The sequence below is a fragment of the Volvox carteri genome (assembly GCF_000143455.1).
Source record: "Volvox carteri f. nagariensis unplaced genomic scaffold VOLCAscaffold_1, whole genome shotgun sequence".
In the NCBI taxonomy this organism is placed as follows: domain Eukaryota; kingdom Viridiplantae; phylum Chlorophyta; class Chlorophyceae; order Chlamydomonadales; family Volvocaceae; genus Volvox; species Volvox carteri.
In genome coordinates this window covers 2,166,632-2,185,847 of record NW_003307545.1, presented here as the reverse complement: position 1 = coordinate 2,185,847, position 19,216 = coordinate 2,166,632, and the positions used below count along the sequence as shown (strand labels likewise).

The following is a 19,216-nucleotide window of genomic DNA, read 5'->3' as shown; positions in this document are numbered from 1 at the left end:
TTGCACGGCAGTGCGTAGGGTGCTGTTTTTCCCTTCAATGACGCTACGTGTCAGATTTTCTCTTTTTTTCAGGCTGCAGCAATAGGTCCATACCGCGATTGTTGTCCTCTTAACTGGTCGCCTCGGGGCGTTTCAAAGTGGGGGCCCCTTGTTGTAGGGGAGGAAAGAGCGCGGGAAAGAGTTAGATAACTGCGGGGTCGGGTCTGCGTGCGTGAGGACTGGGGCCCGTTGCTGGCGCAGGGTGACAGACAGGGCGTTGCCGTTGTCCTTGGTTGTTTGGGAGTGGCGGAAACGAAGCAAGTCCAGGGCGGTTTAAACTGGTTAGGCTGAGAGGGCTGTGGGACCCCCTTCTGCCTGTTGCCTCAGCGGTTTCGGCATGGAAGCTTTGTGTTGTAAAGCTGTAACTAAATATTCAGTGGCAATAAAGTTCTCGGTGTCTTCAATAGCAGAGCTATGTGCTTTCTGTGCTAAGACTCGTGTCCTTTAGGATTCATGGCTTTGAAACCTGTCGTACAACTGCGGTTGTGGCTTGCTTGCGTTGCACTGCCACAGCGTCCCGAGAGAGTAAGTCTCGTCCGTACTTTATGCGACGCGAATTGGGTGTTTCACATTTTAGGTACTCTTCTCCGTTTGGCAAGGCTTTGTCACAGCAGTATTGAAAGCAAAGCATCGACATTCGTTTCCGCCCTATTTAAAACATATTTTTCGGCTATATTAGAGTTGCAGATATGCAATTTGCTTTTCGTGGGATACCGTCGCAGCTCGCTGTGCCACAGAGGCGGCCGACTCGATGCTGCGCGGCGGGCGTAGAGGTACCAGCACCAACAGGCGATAAGCGTCAGCAACCGCTCGGCAAAAAAGTCTCCCTCGTTTCTTTAGGCTGCCCGAAGAATGTTGTTGACGGTAAGAGTTTGAAACATACGACCATGACTGATAGTCGGGGCTGCACATACTTTAATCTTCGACATCTTTGCTGTGGAGTGATCAAACAAGCATCTGGGCTTCTTTTTATCCCCCCTCTTCACCTCACCTAGTCCTGCCTCACGCACAACCCTCACGTCCATCCCCTTCCTTCGTTTTTTACTTTCCTCTTGTCCACGCGCCCATATCCTCGCACCCACGCTACCCATCACTCTCATGCCCGTCCTTTACACCCTTTCCCCCTATCCTAACAACTACTACCTTCGCCATCAGGTGAGGTGCTGCTGGGTGACCTCACTCGCGCGGGTTTCTCCGTCACTGATGACCACGAGCAGTCCGACGCCATCATCGTCAACACGTGTGCCTTCGTGGAGGATGCCAAGAGCGAGTCTCTGGAGGTGAGCAAAGGGGGAAAGTGAGGAAGGGAAGAGAGGGAAGGAAGGGAGGGAGGGAGAGCATTCTTCTCAATTTCATTTCGCAACCACATCTCGCCTCCTTCAAACCACTCCAAAACCATTTCAAACCACTCCCAACAATGGCAAGCTTCGTTTCTATCTCCCAGGCTATTGTCGAGGCCGCCTCCCTAAACGAGGACGGCAAGCGGCGCAAGGTGGTCATCACCGGCTGTCTGGCGCAGCGGTACTCGGATCAGGTGCGAGTGGGGGGCAAAAGAGGCAAAGACGGGTTTGTGTGTGCGTGTGTTTTGGCGGGGATGGAAGTGCCATCTGGTGTGAGGTGAGGTGATCTGAGCGCGCCTGCCCTGAAGCATACTTCCCAAACAAGATCCACAGCATTTTTCCAGGGAAAATCCAAATTAACCCAAAATCTGGATCCGGTTTTCCGCAGCTAGCTAGCGATCTTCCGGAGGCGGATCTGGTGGTGGGTTTCCAGAAGTACGGCAACCTGGCGGCCTCCCTGCAGCGGAGCATGGGGCTGGAGCCAACGCGGGAGGCACTGGAGCTGGCGACGGCGGCGGAGGCGCAGCAGCAGTCGCAGGAGGAGGGCGTGACGTCAGCGGATGCGGGGGCACGCGGCGAGGTGGCGGAGGCGGGCACGTCGGGACAGCGGGTGCAGGTGGGCTGTGGTGTTGTATGGTGTGGATGTGTCTTGACGTTACGTTTGTGTCTCTGTGTGTATGTACGTGTGTATTGTTAAATATGACCTTCGGAGCCGGTGGTACACAAATGACTTCACCGAACTTGTGCGTATGTATGTATGTATACGTGTGTGTGGGGTGGGGATGGGGTTCCAAATCCCGAGGTTGGCGGTGATGGTGGGCAGGTTGGGGGAAAGCGGATGATGATGATGGCGATGGGGGAAGGTATAGGGCACACGTGTGTGTGTGTGTGTGTTTTGGTGGGGTCTTAGGGTTTCAACCACCACCCATCTCCCCCCCTCTTCCCCCCCTAGGTGGGAGCCTCCACTGTTCCCTTCCGCCCCGAATGGGACCGCTACCGACTGACCCCCCGGCACAGCGCCTATCTGCGGGTGGCGGAGGGGTGCAACCACGCATGCACGTTTTGCGCCATCCCGGGATTCAGGTACGGCACGATACGGCAACGGGGCGAGGGCGCGGTAGCGGGCCGGGGGAGTTTGGATGTGCGGAGAGATGGTCGTCGGCGAGTGGGACGCGGAAGGAGAGGCGCCGAAACCAGGCTGTGTGGTGGTCCCTGACCTGTGGGGGCCTGCAACGTGCGACTGTGTGGTGTCGAAGATGTGTTGTTCAAGCTACGTCTACAGCTACATTGAAATGTCCTAACACGTCGCTGCTGGCTACGGAGCTGGAATCGGTAATCGGTAAGGGTTATTCCCGTGTACCACCATCAGCATTTCCCTCATCGCGGCTCCGAAGACCATAAAAACACACACATACATACATACATACATACATACATACATACATACATACATACATACATACATACATACCCGTTCGGGTCAAAGACCTTCCGATGGTGGAAGGCATTGCGCCCCTAGTTGATGGACGGTGATGACCTGGGATAAAGTTAACCCGCGAGCCGACCAGGAATGGAGTTGGGCCGCTGTCGACCCGGCAGATTCCGTTGGATGCTGGTGGTGGGTGCGGAACCCGAGCGATCCACTGAGAAGTTGACTAGGGTGACTGGATGAGGGTGCCCCGAAATACCGGGGAAGGCAGGGTTTCGCAGGGTAGCTGCCACGGGCGAAGATACACCCCCCTGTTTCACACATCATACATACATGCACGCGTACATACGTACATACGTACACGCGGCTGCAGGGGCAAGTTCCGGAGCAAGCCCTGGCAGGCCGTGTTGGATGAGGCGAGGCACCTGGTGGCCAACGGAGTGAAGGAGCTCAACCTGATTGCGGAGGATACAAACCAGTACGGCATGGATAGGTACGGCATTGTACGGACATGACTGCTGCCGTACCTCGTTGACACTTGTTGTATATATACGTGTGCGGGAATGGACATGAAGAGTGTGTAAGAGCTACCAACGAGATGGCTACTCGATTGCGCGTGCTGTTTCATGTATGTATGTATGTCGACCTATCGGGTTTGGTAATGGTGCTATCCCTGGACACCAACAAGTCCGATTTGTCGTCTCCGCTGCGGTCCTACCTCTCTGTGCTTCGCTTATGGGTCTTAGACATGTTGTACCTTGTACGGCACAGGCGTGACGGTCGAGATCTGGCGCAACTGCTTCGGGAGCTGTCGCAGTTGGAGGGCCTGCACTGGATCCGGATCCTATATGCCTACCCGTCGTATTTCAACGACGCGCTGATTGACGAAATTGCAACCAACCCCAAGGCGCGTGTGTGTGTTGTGTGTGTACATACGTACGTGTATGTACTTATGTATGTATGTGTGTGTGTTTCTCCGTGCATACACATATGTATACGACCCCGCCGTTTCAAAGCCCCTTGACAGTCACCCCCTTTCTCCGACCCATGGGTCGTTCTTGGCGCCGGGGCGTTGCCTGTCTAAATATACTTGTGTGTTGCGTTCCCATGTCTGTCCGTATCTCTCCGGTCGAGTCCGCGGCTCTCTTGCATTAGCTCCCATATCTCCCCTTTCTCCCCGTCCCATCCGTTAAATGTCCACAGTTGATTTTTTACCTTTTGAAAAATTCCACACATACATACACGTAGCGCAGTGCACGGCCAGCTGGCCAGTCCACTGTAACAACCAAACACACACACATACATATGTGTGGGATGCACGATTGGAGACACACACACACACACACACGCACGTCCCCCTACTAGCCTCCCCCCTCCCTGTGGTCCTCCACCCACCCCTTCCCCTCGCTCCCCCTTATCTTCAGGTGTGCAAGTACCTGGACATGCCCCTGCAGCACATCTCCAACCTGACCCTCCTGGCCATGAACCGGCCACCCCGGGAGCACACCCTCAAGCTGCTGACCACACTGCGCACCCGCATACCCTCCCTGGCGCTGAGGACCACCTTCATATCGGGATTCCCCGGGGAGACGGACCAGCAGCACCGGGAGCTGGTGGAATTTGTGAAGACGTTCAAGTGAGGAGGGGGGAATGGGAAGGGGGAGGGGAAGGGGAGGGGAAGGGGGAGGGGAAGGGGAAGGGGAAGGGGAAGGGGGAGGGGGAGGGGGAGGAGGGAGGGAGGGAGGGAGGGGGAAATTCAGCGCGAAATGCGAACATTAACTCCGACTTTGGGAGGTCCCAGGGTTCCGGAGCGTGCCGTAGGGCACACATGGCCGCACAACGATGGTTGTACGGCCTAAGGACTACGGCTGTACATCCTAACGTGTGTGTACGTTTCGCGTACAACTTGTACGTTTTTAGACCGCGTATACAATTCTTTAAACGTATTATGCGTGTATAAATGATTATACGCGTATAATACGTGTCGTATAAACGTACACGGCCACCCTACTCACAAGCCCAACAACTCGTGCGTCCTCTGGGCCTCCCCTTCCCCTCTTTCCCTCCCCCCCCCGGGTCGCAGGTTCGAGCGGATGGGTTGTTTCGCGTTCAGCGAGGAGGACGGCACTCCGGCCGCCTCGCTGCCTGACCAGGTGCCCCAGCGGGTGCGGGAGAGGCGGCGGGACGAGCTGATCAGCCTGCAGCAGCGCATCGGGGAGGAGTGGGCGGAAGGGCTGGTGGGCCGAGAAGTGGAGGTGCTGGTGGAGGGGTAGGTGCTGTCTTGGGGAGTGTGTGTGGGGGAGGAGGGAGTATGTCGGTGTCTGTGTATTGTCCTGTGTGTGCTGTTGTGTGGTGGCGCGCGTTTCCAAATTAGGACCGAATTGCGTTTTTCTCGGTTTTCATTTCTTATCAGGTCCCCTCCTTCCCCCTCCCCCTCCCCCTCCTCCTCCTCCCTGCCCCTCCTTCCCCCTGCTCCTCATCCTCATCCTGGCCCTCCCTCGCCAGCGTCGACATTTTTATTTTGTTGACTCTGGCACACATTACCCTCCTTCGCCTCCCTGCCCCCCTGCTTTCCCACCCAGCCACCCCTCCCGCCCCCGCCTCACCCTCCCGCCGGACGCCGGTAGTCCATTTTCCGTTTCCTTGCATATGATTCCCCACCTCACCCTCCCTGCCGCTTTCCTCCTCAGCTACAACGATGACGACTGGCTGATCGGTCGTACTCAGTGGGATGCCCCTGACGTGGACCCGCTGGTGTTCTTGACGGACTCGGAGGACCCCCATGTGGCCAAACTGGAGGTGAGGGGGGGGGAGGAAAAAGGGATGGGTGGGTGGGGTAAGACGAACGGACCACTGGCGAATGAAGCATGTACCGGAGATAGACGGAAATAGTCCAGGAGGAGAAGACAAATGCTGCATCAGGATTATTTACTAGCGACCTGTGATGGCTTGAGGAGGGTGAGGAAGGTGAAGAAGGTGAAGAAGGGACTAGCTGGGTGGACGAGGGGGAGTACTACTGCTGCAGCAGTTGCGTATGCCGTCGACGTGCTGTGTTTCCAAAAGCACCGACTGCTGCTGCCAAAGTCGAAAGAATTAGGGTAGTTCTAGAACCACGTTCCTCCAAAACCAATTATTGGCGGATGAAGTGAAGGATGGAGGAAGGGAGGGAAAGAGGGAGGGGAGGGGAGAGGGGTTGTTGGTCGTTCGGCGGCATGAGAGACGGTGTCCAGGTTCTGGGCGTGTGACAGCCAGGCTGGGCCAGGAGAATGGGCGCAGGCGTGTTCTTCTCTAAGCCTTAGGAATCCGGAAAGCCCTCTGAAACCACGCAGATTAACTCGCATGGAGCTAAGCGCCGCCTTTTCCGGGTATGGTGTACGGCATACGACGTCTTGTCCCGCAGGCTGGCCAAATACGGCGCTGCGTGATCACTTCCAACTCGCTTTTTGATCTGGAGGCGACGCCCATCGTATGACGAGGGCTACATATCCCACATGTGACCCATACGTCGGTTTCTATGTAAAGCTTGGTCCGAGTATGTGCATTGACGTGGCATGGCTGATGTGAGCTGAGGGGATGGAGGCCGGTGGTGGCGTTTTGCGCGGCAGTGCCCTGGGAAGAGGTGCGGACAAGAGATGTGCGGAGAACGAGGATGGCAGCGTGCTAGAGGTAGAGGGAAGGGACAGCGATCACAGGGGCTTATGTGTGTGTCCTGATTTGGCTTAAGGGATGGCAGCTGCTGAGTTGCTAAAACGCGGTGTGCCTCTGTTGCGAAACTGAAGTACGGCGTGTCGGCGTGTCGAGGGGCACGGAGCGCTGCGAGGGGAATGTATGCTAATGGTTGTGGAGCATACAGTGCTCTTCTCATTGGCCGAAATACTGGAGCTGTAAGTTTGATACAGGTATAGCTTGAGGCGGGCGATGATGTGTGTAAGGAGGCGTAGGAACGCATGGAGGAGGATGCATGCACGTGTTGGGGTCCCCTGCTGGCCTTCCATCTATGCATCCGTCCTCTGCTGGCACGAACCGCGCGTGATGAACCGTGAAACCTGAAATTATACGAGTGTATTGCGTAGAGAGGAACGAGCAGGTGTGTTTAAACGAACGTAAACGGAACACACAACTTGTCGCTTGGTATTCCCCTGCGTTTGCCACACCAGCCGCGCCACCAAATTTGAGCATCGGCTCAGCCCTGAACTATTGAAGCTAGTGCATGGGGAGCCATGGACGGTAGAGCTCGGCAGCTAGGAAACCTGCACCGCAGGTTTCGCCTCTCAGCTCTTCTGCGTTCCGCCCTTGCTTTCCCCAAGCGAAAAACGAAATGCTGACTAGGCGAACTCATGCATGGCGACACATGTTATGACGTTTTGTACTCAGATGCATGGCTGTCGCCATACATATATATGAATCCAAGTTCAACGATGTTCTGAGGAGTGAAGCAAACAGGACTCGTAAATTACAGGTTTCCAGCGGGTACATGCATGTAGGCGTTCGGCTCTACTTGCCCCAATTATGATCCAGCTGGCAAGTGGCAACCGTTCCAAGGCCGCTGCAGTTGCCCCGGATGCCTGGATTTAGCTTTGCTAAATGAATATATTATAAGCTCTAGAGTCCAGACCATAAGCCGAACTATGTTGGCTTGGTAAATGATGATTCGACTGGTAGTTATATTGGTTGGGCAATTTCCGTTCGTAACATACTCGAACCGGATTGTTGCCTAAGTATTGTAAGTGACAAATTTTCTTCCGCTGGACTCTGAGGAACAGGGACACACTGCTATCAACTGTCATCCAAGGAAGCCACGACACTTGGGCGCGGAAGAATAGGATGTGTTTTTAAGGCCTCTAGAAAAGGCCATTAAGTCGACCTTTGTTCCATTAACTGCCACGATGCCCCCTTCAGGGCGTCGGCCGGGCACGGAATTGCTACCAGGATTGTCGCTGACCAAAGCGCTTGCGCTGGTTATGGGCGTATGGGTGACGTGCACGCTCATCATGTTCCACCAGCACTCCTTCGTGGCTGTCTCTCGATTCGATTATAGCGACCAGGTCCTTTCCTCCCTTCCGATGCATGCTCTAAAAGTTAGCCACATCGCGGAAATTATCACCCACGCGGCGCAGTCGGTATCCTTTGTCCCTATTGAAGACGATCCGAAGCGGCCCTATGCCCTGGTTCTCGTTGCGAACTACTTCGGCAGCAGCGGTCTCTTCCTCCTCCGCCCTAACGCACGGCGCCCTGTGCAACCGCTGGCTATCCTGCAGGTAAGCCCCGGACGGAAACACCCCCTCCCACTTTTTCACTGATCCCGTTCTCGGGCTCGCCCTTTAGACCATTGGACTGAACACTGCATGCGCACGTTCTATACTGAGCCGCTTCCCAGTCAAGCTCCAATCTAGCGTCCCAGCACTTCAAAATTTTCCGGCCACACACCCCTCGGCCTGACCTCGAAGGATACACCTTCCTGCTTTCCGCACATGGTTAGGTGGACAACCGAATGGCGTATCGTGCCGCCCTGCCGCCCGACATACATGCATGGCTGAATGCATGGCCCGCGCCCGCGCAGTCATTCCCGTAATGGAAAACGCCATCACGCCAGCTGTCTTAGGTGCTCAAACAGCAAACAAGAGCCTCTGCTGGCTGACGTGGCACGCTATCCTCCTCCGCAATGTCACTACTCAATTCGACATTCCACAACCTGCGTGGAGAACGTCCTGCCGCCCGGGTCCTGTCCCCTTGCGCTTGCTTGCCGACACGCTGCAGACGGAGTGCGGGCACAGCTGGGCGGTTTGGCGGCAGGGCGGCCGCCGCTGGGCAGCGGTGGCCAACTATTGTAGCAAGGTAGGCGGGCGGGTTGGGTGGGCGCAGCCTTTACCTTACTCAGGGTGGAGGTGCTGCTGGCGGGTGTGCCCCTCTTGCCTCTACCGTATCCGCATGTCGGTAATCCTCTGGCAGGGGCCTCCCCCTGAAGCCCCGTGGGCGCCTGATGGCCAGATTGTCCTCCGAGCTTCTTTGCATTTGCCTTCGTTTACGTACGTGCCAAGGGAGTCTGATAGCGGCTCCGACTACAGCTTGAAAGAACGTGCGTGCGTGCGTGCCTCGTTCACGAGGACCTTAGACGCTCATGTATAATGTTGTTGGTTCTTTTGGCGGCACCCCACGCGTGCAACCGGTTGGACGGCTGTTGCTGCTGCAGGATAAGCACAAGGGCGTTGTGGTGTACGAACTGGAACCCCTAACGGGGTCCGGAGCGCAGATCCCCGACTGGGGCTTCAAAGCCGCTGCAGCCATCTCCGCCAACGGCTCCTCGTATGTGCTGCACATGAAGCTGCCCTTAAGTCCAGAATCGTCGGGAGGATTAGGATCCAGTGCGGAAAAGCATGGATTTGGATCTAAATCTGGATCTGGGTCGGCGGCGTCAGCTGGGGGTGCATTATCCGCGGGCGCCGGCGGCGGCAACTCTGGGATGAGAGGGCAGGCATGGCAGGACGTTCTGGCGGTGGCGGAGTACGGCAGCGGCCATTGGGTGCTGTACGGCTTGGAAGATAACCAGGATAAAGGATTGATGATTTCAGAGCTGCAGCGTGGGGCGCTGCGCGGCGTGGCAGCGCTGGCGGTTTGCAGTACCGGCGGCGAGGGTGACGGCAGTGGTGGCGGCGGCAGCGGCAATGGGGTTGCGGGAGACTTCTTTCTGGTCGGGTTGTCGTACTATGACAAGGGTTTTGCCACGCGCTCCGCAGTGTATAGGTGGGTGCCCCCGCTTTGCCTTTTATACTTCCACCTTTCCATGGTATCGATTCGTCGTACATACGTCTGCCGTACACCGTGCACCGTACAACACACGATTTCCTGTTAAGTGAGTTTTGGTGATGGTTACTGGCATGTACGCATGTGCTTTTCTACTCGTCCCGACCATCTCAAATACTTACATGTTTACATGTTTTACACCTAATCTAATCTGACCCCTACATTCTTCATGTGCGTATTGCCCGACCCATCCAGCCCCAGCTCCTCCCGCACCGCCTTCGGGCCCCCACCCGTCTCCCTCCCCCCTCTCCTTCCCTCTCTGCAGGTGGCACCCTGGGAAGCGGCAATTCCTGCTGCTGCAGGTGCTCGCCACACACGGCGCCCACGGGGCCCGCTGCTTCACCATCCACGAAGCCAACCCCACCACCACCACCACCACCACTACCGCCCCGGCCACTGCTGCTGCCAAAGACGCCACTGCCTCTGACAGCGGCACCAGCACCAGCAACACCGGCACCGGCAATCGCAGCACTGCTGCGGGTAGCAGCGCCTCGCTCTTCCTGGCCATTGCCAACAGCCGTCACGGCGACAGCTACGCCGCCAACTCCACCTTGTGGCGCTACGACCCGGGGTCAGGTCGTTTCCTGTTGCACCAGACAATCGTAACGGTGGGGGCCCACGACGTACAGCACCTGCGGCTGCCGGCGTCAGGGACTGGAGCGACGACGAGGATGTTGACGAGGGCAAGGGCGGCTTCGCCAGTGGTGGCGGCCACGCGAGTTGGCCGTGCAGCAGGTGCAGGTGCAGGTGCAGGTGTTGGTGGCAGCAGCGACGGCGGCGCGGGAGTGAACGGTGCTGCTGCGGAGGCGGTCGTTGATGTGTTGGTGTTTGCCAACCGAGGAGCTGACCAGGTATACGTGTATGAATGCCTTGGCTTGTGTGCGGCTCGCGGGACCCCTCTGGTGGGACCCCTCTGGTGGGACCCCTGGTGGGAATCTTGGGGCGGGGGCGAGGGGGTAACGGGCAACAGGTAAACGGTAAACGGTAGCGGGAAGAGCCAGCTCAGGTGCTCACCTGGGATTTCGAGGAGTAAGAGCTTCTCCTCCTCCCCCTCCTCCTCCTCCTCCTCTTGCCCGGTTTCCTAGGGTACCTAGGGCACCAACATACGCAACTCACCCTCCCCTTGACTCTCCTCACCCTGCCCTCTGCTCGCCCCGGGCCCCATCTTACCCCCAACTTACCCCCTCTCCCCAATACACACATACATACGCACACACACGTGCTCACAGCTTTGTAGCCCTCAGGAGAACAGTCCGCTGCTCACCTGGGTCAGTGAGCGGCAGCGCTTCGAGCCCGCCGCGCACCTGGCGGGGCTTCAGTGCGCCACAGGGCTGGCTGCGGGTCGGCTGGGCGGCAGCACACTGCTGCTGGCCACGGGCGACCGAACCGCCAACGGCACCACTGCAGGGCCCCTGACACACGTGTGGAAGGTGGAGGTGGCTCGGGCGCGGCAGCGGAAGGGCGGGGCTCATAGGTGGTCATAGGTGATCATGACCCCCGCGGGGACGGCCCGGAGGAAGCGGTTTTTTGAGTGTTTGGAGCTGTTTGGACTGGGTTGCTCTGGCTGTTGCTGGGGTTTCAAGGGGTTTCTTGTGGTCGACAGGTGCCGGCGGAAGGGAAGGGAAGGGAAGTAGACCATCGGGAGAAGGGAGGGAACAAAGGGGGATTTAGGGAGCGAATGTGGGGAAGGTGTGAAAGGGATGACACATGCGCGGAATGCAATTCGGTAACCAATAAAGGTCGATACGGGGCCCGAGCCGAAAATGGCCTGTTTGTGTGCAAAACCGTTGTGGGAGAAGCCTTTGTTCCGAGCATGTGGCCGTATGTATGATGTTGTTACAGGGTGGTATAGCTGTGTGGCCGTATGTTTGTATGAATGTATGCATGTATGCGTGTGTGCGTATCTATCAGCCTTCCGTCCACGCGCGCGGCTTCCAGCCCGTCGGCAGTAGTGCTTACAGCAGGAGCATCAGGAGCAGCATTAGCGGTGAGGAGTAGCAGGAGTGGTGGTGTTGGTGGTGGATGGGGCCCGCCGTGTTATCACTTTAATAATAATCACGAAACCCAAAAGGCTGTGGTGGCGCTCTGTGTTTTTCATGTGCAGGCAGTCTCTCCCTCTCTGAAATGTGTGGATGACCCGACGGCAACATATGCTCGTCCACCCACGTCGCACGTGCGTTGATGTCCTGTGCTGCTGCTTCACAGCAGAACCCGGAATAAGCCATATTGTGCACGTGTGTGTGTATGGTGTGGATGTGTCCTTGTGGGTCCAACGCGTGCGTATGTGCGTCTGTATGTATTTGCGTATGCGTGTGTCGATATGTATATGCGTATGTGTGTGTCCGTATGTATGTGTGCGTAGGTACGGGTTCCTGGCAGCACCACAGCAACGGTAAGGACCCAGTGTCGGTTGGGAGCTCTGAACGGCTAACTGCTGCTGTGGGGAGGGGTGTCGGGATTACATGTCGGAAGCGCGTGTCCTTCCCTCAAGAGTGTATGTATGTATGTATGTATGTATGTATGTATGTATGTATGTATGTATGTGTTTATGATGTGTGGGACAGGGGGACATATCTTCACCGGGGGCCGCTACCTGGCGAAACCCTGCCTTCCCCGGTATTTCGGCGCACCCACATCTAGTCACCCTAGTCAACTTCTCAGTGGATCGCTCAGGTTCCGCACCCACCACAAGCATCCAATAGAATCTGCCGGATCGACGGCGGCCCAAGTCCATTCCAGGTCGGCTCGCGAGATAACTTTATTTCAGGTTACCATCGTACATCGACCAGGGGCCTTTTACGATCCCGGGATCTTCCGGGGGCAATCGTCCGTGTCTTTCCAGTAGTGCCTGACCTATGTATTTATGTATGTATGTATATTTGTATGCTTGTTAAAGAAATGTATCACTTAAACATGAAGACGAAGGGTAGGGTAACACACGAGGTCATGCGCGGTGAAGGGATGTGGTGATGTGATGGGACTTTTACCTCCCTTACCGTTGTCGTGTGGCTCTGGAGTCCATGAAACTACGTTTTGGGCGGTTGCTGGTTTGAAGGGCCCAACTGGCGATGTGTGAACGGTGACGAGGCCTCACCGGCAGGTATATATGCGCGTTGAACAGTTCCAGGTTCACCAGTGGAGGCTTTTGGTGTTTTTTTGGTTCCCCCGTTATTGACCTGTGAGTGTATGTGCAGTGAGTTGTTAGGCCATTATTGTTTCGAGAGTAGAGCAAAAAAACAGCCCCTACGAGGTCAGTGTTTTGATGTATGGGTGCACTTGCGTGCCTTGCATGTAGTTCTGTATGCCGGTGCCGCCCGGGTAAGGAATGCACATGTACAGTGGTGTGGTGGTGTGGTACGTAGGTCGTGTCTGGGGTATGTGCTCCGAATAACCAAAGTCTAGGGAACCTCGTGTATGTATGTATGTGTGTGTATGTGCGATACAAAAGATACCGCAGGATTTTTTGTCTCTCTCATGAGTTCTATCATGACACATGGCCAACGTAATAAGGGTAACAAGCGCCTGGGGCGTTTCGCGATCCCCACGTTTCCTGGCTGGCTAGCAGGTGACTTGCTGGCTCTGATGGGCCGGCGATGGGGGAGTAACTGGGAACCGCAGCCGCACAACGGACATTGTTAAACGGCACAGGCTGAGTGGGGGAGTGGTGCGCATGTAGGTGTGTGCGTGTGTGTATGTATGTTTGTGTGCATCGGGGGTGAATAACTTCACCGGCGTGTGGCGGCCTGCCGCAGGTAAAGCATCCAGCAGATCACACACACCCCGGATCAACGGCGGCGCCAACTCCACCCCTGACCAGGCCACGCTGGTTATCATGATCTAGGTCCTTTACCGTCCATTGGCATGGGGGTGCATCCAACTTCATACGGTCAAGGAATCGAGTGTTTTTATCCCGATCTTTGCCGGGATTGATCCTGAAACCTCCCAGAGACACTATGCCGCGTCTTAACGTGCCGTGTAGGCAGGTAGGTAGGTAGGTAGGTACACCCTTAGCAGAGTGCATTCCTGTCCGGCTGGACTGATTGGACTGTGCGTGTTAAAGTTTAGCATGCTGGCACTGCGTGCTCTGGGTGTGTGTGCAAGGGCACCCAGGCCAGTGCTACCCGTAAAGACATCGCATGTGGGTGTTTCGCGCGTTCTTATTAGCTGGCAGTGCGCTGTGTTTGCTCCACATTGACTTTGCACCGCCTATGCACCGCCCCACCGACGTGAGATCCGCTTACTGGCTTCTTTTGCTCTCGGGTTCGTTCTCGGGTTCGTTCTTGGACTTGTCCACTGCTGCAAAGTGATCCAACATGGATTCTGGATCCATGGATTTAGGTTGCTGGGAGCATGTCCTGCTGCTGCCAGCAGGAATGCTGTGATGCATGCCAGCAGGCTCACCCCCCTCCTAACCCTTCTATCGAAGCTACAACTAGGAGGTGCAACTTCACGCACAACGGGGAAAACTAACAACTGCTGTTTGTGAGGCCTAGTAAACATGCAGTATTACCTATTAAGGTAATACTTGGTAATTAATAACAGCAAATGTAACTGTTATCTCAGTTATCAATCCCGTTTGTGTACCGTTAAGACTGGCGAACTGCTGCCGGGAGCTTTTAATTAGCTGCTTGAACATTGGCAAAGATGCATTTGTACAGAGGTCCACAGACACGTTGTGCGGATGAACGCGGGGAGGACTGCACCATGCGAATTTTGCAAGTGCGTGGACTTAGAACAACGCAGGAACTGTTGTCCTCACAAGGGAATGATCATGGCTGTAAGAGCCGCTTCCCTGATACAGGATCTGCCATATCTGGCTTCTCACTACCATCCCACACGATATGGGACACAGCAGTGACTCTTTATCTGCTGCACCTCTTGTCATGATCAATGGAGACCTATGATGCGCACTGCTGAGTACCCCAAGAAACAGGATGAGATGTGTCGCGAGTCGCTTCCAGGTTACACACACCCGCCCGTGTTAGCGTTCCGGGTGGATCTGATATGAATCCGCAACACGTGCTCACAGGCAGAGATACCCGCCGGTACCATGGGCAGTCAGAGCTTCTCCGCTTAACCCCGTTGCCTAGGGAGGGTGGGTAGGAAACGTGCGACACTCGTGAGCGTCAGTCCAACGTATGAACAATGAGCTCCAATCGAGGAGACCTGAGTTGAAATAAACAAAGTACCTAAGCTTAGAGCACAAGAGTACAGCATCTACTTGTACGAGCACAACGTTTCTCGGCCCTCCATCCACGCCATATACCACTTTTTTGGCTGAGATCAAAATATCATGATGAAAATTTAGTTAAATCCACAATGTACAGCAACCAGACTAACGACCAATGTTGCAAGGTCAGCGTTCGGGAGACGGCGAACGCAGCGACTAAAGCCATCTATCAATAAAACAGGTGTCTTCCTTGACCTTCATCTTAAAATGCGTCCGTGCGTTGGTCGATCGTGCATGTTAACTGCGTTCCGTTGGGTTCTTGGGTACAGCTTCTAATGAAGGTAAGGCACCGGCACCGACAGCAAAGGCGATTTCCCAAAGAGTTACCAGTCAATAACGGAGCATCTCTCGTAATATTTGGGGTTTTTCGTGGCTAGGTATAGAATTGCGCAAGTGCAAAATACCCATTCAGGTGCCACGAGACCGTCGGCATGCGCCTTGCAGCCTGCCAAAGGCTACAGGGCAGCATGAGATCTATGATATTATCTTTCATCTTTCCCCTTAGGCGCGGCGGTGCGTGCCTTGGGCTGAGGCCTTTCGCTTGTCGGAATGCTGTCCCGATGTCGTCATCACCCGGTCTGCACAGACCGTTATCTCCATCAATTCACCTGTATTCTTTTTAACTTCATTTCCTGCATAATGTTGTTGTTTTCACACGCTAGGTGGTCTTTTCATCTCTCGACATCGAAAACCTAGCAGTGGCCTCGCCTCATCCAAATTCCTGGCAGCTTCTCGAAGACCAGGTCTAACAAGGGTACCTAGAATGGATGCTGGAAACACTGAACGTGGTGGGCTCGGCTGGAGCGGAGTCAACGCAACTTCGGCGGGCTTCCAGATGGACGTTGACTCCCCAGCCATCACCACTACGACCTCAGCGGCTGGCCCTGCCCCACAACCATTCTGGCACCCATCGGATCCCATAGCCGCATCCCCCGGGAAATTGCGGCTGCCGCTTTCGGGTTATGTTGACCGCGTCGGGGGATGCCTGCTGGGCAAGATGTGTGGCGACGTGCTCGGTGCCGGGGTGGAGGGCTGGGCCCACCAGGACGTACAGCTCAGCAACCCGGAAGGCCTCACGGACTTCCTTCACACGGAGCGCGGGTGTGTGCTCTTACCCCGGCCGGCCTCGCCAGGGTTGGGATGGACTTTGGCCATCGACCTTTGGGTCAAGGAAAGGGGAAATTCAGGCGTGTATCAATGGGTGTCACAGCTGGGTCAAAAGAACGCGTCACCAAGCGAACTTACGGATAGATGAATGGCGCACAATTTCCCTTGGATGCTAAGTGTATAAGGGTTGGTGGCGTGGGGCGTTTGGTGATGGTGGGTATTGGGGTAAGGGATGTGCTGTGGCTCAGAAGGGGAGAGCAGCGGCTGGTATGGATGTGTTTGGTGGCTCAACAGGTTTATGCATCGTGGCACCGTTATGCGCGCAGCTTATCCACCCACACGGACTAACAAACCAGCCGGGGAAGGGAACCGAGAAGAACTGAAGCCACCCACGGAAATGGTGGCACATTTTTCGTTCCGTCTTTGAGGCCGAGAGGGTTCGCATTTACCAGCTATCGAGCTTTCGCCTTGACCTCCTTCGTCATCCGCTACCGATTTCTCCCCATTTGGGTCTTCTTCGAATGTGCCCGCACGTGACTTACCGCCCCTAACCCGCTTGGGCCTGGTTTTCCGTGTCTAGTTTTCCATGTGTATTTCCCCGTGTGTATTTCCCCGTGTGTATTTCCCTGTGTGTATTTCCCTATGTGTATTTTCCCGTGTGTGTATGACCCCGCCCAACTCCACTCGGGTCCGCTGGTTGGCTGGTATTGGACGTCGACGCCCGCTGGACTTGGCCTCTGGCACCTTCCACCTTCCACCGTATCTGCGGCAACGGCCTCTTGATACCACGGCTTGCTGTCTATGATGCACCACTGCAGCTTTGGTTGTTACACAGGTCTGTTGGGACTTGGGAAGCATGTTGCGGTCTCGAGCACTGAATAGCGCTGAATGTGTCAGGCAGCGGAGACCCCCCCTTGTCCGTACTTTGTCTGTCTGTATGTGAATTTGCACGTGTTCACGTATGTACTGTTGAGGAGACGGGTTTTTAACTTTCGATGCAAGAGCGCCTGTTTGACCGCCGACCCTTGGTGTCATGGCGGCTTTCCTTGACTGCTTAGTCGTGAGTTAAGTTATAAACAACTGACACTAACCGTCACTAACTGTTTTGGATGCTAGCTAGGTCACGCTTGCTGATCTGGGTTGCCAACCGACGAGTAATCCCGCACCGCGACCTACATGCTACACGGCTTCTTTGGATTGCGGTCCACAACCTTCCCCTCTGCTTACTCCCACCCTCGTCAGACGACACCCAGATGGCTATCGCCCTGGCTCGGAGTCTCGTTGCTTGCGGTGGCCGCGTGGACGACGTTCATGCCGCTCGATGCTACGTACAAGAGTACCAACAGTTCAGGGGTTACGGAGCAACGGCATACAAGGTACACATGGCGTACGGCAGGCGGCGTATTCCTAGGAGCGCGCATGAGCACATTTTTCTTAGTCTGGCGAGCTGCGTTCGTCAACCTGCCGGCTGTTGACGTAGGGCTTCACTCCTAGCCGAAAAGAACCTGAGGGCTGATTTGTTCCTTACGGCCAGCGGCCAGCGGCCACCCGACTTGTGGTTATCCACAGCACTCCATTCCACTTCCACTCCACCCCAAGCTCTGCCAAACCCCGAACCACTACGAGCTCCGCTACATCGCAGTGAAACCACAGGTACACCGATGGCTGCATGGATGTTAATCTTACCCTTGGGGTCTGGGTCCTTCCTCGCCTTGCGTGAGTGGAGGGCTGCTGTGTGAAGTGTGTTGTGCACGCACCCCGCTTGTTGCGGTCTTACGTGGCATGGTTTACATGGTCACATGAGTCCTCCCATGTGCGCACGTCCATCACCAGATTATGTCAACCATCCAGCGCTGCGGTATCGATTCCGAGTCCATTCGCACCATCGGCACCACGTACATCCCCGACGGCTCCTTCGGCAATGGCGGCGCCATGCGCATAGCCCCGCTGGGCCTCGTATACAGGTAGACAGAGGGAATCCGAGGCATAGCGGCGTAAAGGTGGGCATATGTCATGGCTCCATGCACGAGTGAACATGGCAGACATGTACCTAGCTGCTAATATGCCTTCCTAACTGTCTAACTGTCTGTCTGACTGTCTTGCTATCCACGGTCTACTTCAATGATTATTGCTCATTTATCTGTCTTGCTGTTTGCCTAAATGTCTATAATGTTTTCTTTGTTTTCGGGTTTCTGCATCTGCTCACCCGCAACCAGACACGCACCTCCAGAGGTCCTCCGAAAGGCCGTCGCCGCGGCTCTCCGCTGCACCCACGTGCACCCAGTGGCCGTGGACGGAGCTTTCGTCATCGCCCTAGGAATCGCATACCTGGTAGAGCGCGAGCCTCCGGCAGGCGCTGCGGCGGCGGACTACGCTCCGGCAGGCGCTGCGGCGGCGGACTACGCTCCGGCAGGCGCTGCGGCGGTGGCGGCCTCCGGCAGTGGCGATAGCGAGCCTCAGGTTACGTCGACCGAGGCGATGGCAGCAGCTGGCAATGTAGTTCACGATGCCAGAGATGGCGTGGTGCTGCCAAAAGCTGAGGCAGAGGAGTCCGTGGCGGCGGCATCGACGGCGCCGCCGAAGAAAGTGGCGACACCGTTGGGGTTGCTTGATTACCTTTTGTCGCACAGTTCACTGTTGGAGACGGAAGGCATGGTTCAGAAACTCAAAACGGTCCAGACGGCTCTGGTGCAGGTACGAGAGTCTTGAGCCTTTAGGAATGGTGGTTTCTTATGGAACAGGCCCACTTGCCCGAACGATCCGTGAGTCATAAGCCTAGGCCTGCTAAGCTAGCTGTGGAGGCCAACGTTAGGGGGCCTTGTGCGCAGACGGGTCGCGTAAGAGTGCCTTCTATTTTTTGTCAACTCCGTTGCCGTTTGACGTAGTAGCTTGGCGTGTCATATGGGTCGGCGTGTCATGCGGGACACCCTCTTCACGCACCTTCCGTCGCAGGCACCTCATCAGTTCAAGGGCCCCAACGAGACATGGTCGCAGTACTTTGCCTCACCCCGCTGGGCAGAGGAGCTGCGATTGCAGGCGGAGGTTTCGGAGCCATTCCAGATCCGTGCCGATGACGCCGCGGCGGCGGCGCTGTCGGCGCTTTGCTGCCACTGGGGACAGCCGGAGGATGCCGTGGTGGCTGCCGTACACTACGGCGGGGATACGGACACGGTGGCAGCCATAACAGGTGCGACAACCTTCCTGTGCTGTAACCTTGTAAACCGCGATTATGTCCCACACCTGGATGTGGCGTGAAGTAATAGTTCAAAT

The 19,216-nt window shown here is 56.0% G+C and overlaps 4 protein-coding genes across 4 annotated transcripts in view; 3 read left to right on the top strand and 1 right to left on the bottom strand.

The window, feature by feature from the left end:
- Positions 1 to 660: 660 nt before the first annotated feature.
- On the top strand, positions 661 to 6,919 carry VOLCADRAFT_127348 (uncharacterized protein). The gene is made up of 11 exons (XM_002946059.1): positions 661 to 903; positions 1,195 to 1,319; positions 1,484 to 1,573; positions 1,768 to 1,995; positions 2,332 to 2,462; positions 3,182 to 3,301; positions 3,580 to 3,721; positions 4,233 to 4,444; positions 4,892 to 5,077; positions 5,499 to 5,607; positions 6,209 to 6,919. The coding sequence occupies exons 1-11, from the start codon at positions 729 to 731 to the stop codon at positions 6,278 to 6,280; spliced, it is 1,590 nt and encodes a 529-aa protein (XP_002946105.1). The 5' UTR covers positions 661 to 728; the 3' UTR covers positions 6,281 to 6,919.
- A 788-nt stretch (positions 6,920 to 7,707) lies between these two features.
- VOLCADRAFT_120182 (uncharacterized protein) lies at positions 7,708 to 8,643 on the top strand (the record flags this gene model as incomplete). Its single annotated transcript, XM_002946058.1, has 2 exons — positions 7,708 to 8,066; positions 8,566 to 8,643. Coding segments are annotated over exons 1-2 (375 nt in total), but the record flags the coding sequence as incomplete, so codon positions are not given.
- Positions 8,644 to 12,420: 3,777 nt separating this feature from the next.
- Positions 12,421 to 13,939, bottom strand: VOLCADRAFT_102723 (uncharacterized protein; the record flags this gene model as incomplete). The annotated part of the gene is made up of 5 exons (XM_002945706.1): positions 12,421 to 12,671; positions 12,704 to 12,785; positions 13,155 to 13,258; positions 13,424 to 13,571; positions 13,851 to 13,939. 5 exons carry the CDS (start codon positions 13,937 to 13,939, stop codon positions 12,636 to 12,638), a joined length of 459 nt encoding a protein of 152 aa, XP_002945752.1. The 3' UTR covers positions 12,421 to 12,635.
- A 1,735-nt stretch (positions 13,940 to 15,674) lies between these two features.
- Positions 15,675 to 19,216, top strand: part of VOLCADRAFT_127347 (uncharacterized protein) — a gene marked incomplete at both ends in the record, with an annotated part of 3,946 nt that continues 404 nt past the window's right edge. The window contains 6 exons of the mRNA XM_002946057.1: positions 15,675 to 15,940; positions 16,765 to 16,781; positions 17,189 to 17,322; positions 17,780 to 17,910; positions 18,163 to 18,640; positions 18,899 to 19,133. Of these exons, the coding sequence (XP_002946103.1) occupies positions 15,675 to 15,940; positions 16,765 to 16,781; positions 17,189 to 17,322; positions 17,780 to 17,910; positions 18,163 to 18,640; positions 18,899 to 19,133 (1,261 nt within the window). The remainder of the gene's footprint in view (positions 15,941 to 16,764; positions 16,782 to 17,188; positions 17,323 to 17,779; positions 17,911 to 18,162; positions 18,641 to 18,898; positions 19,134 to 19,216) is intronic.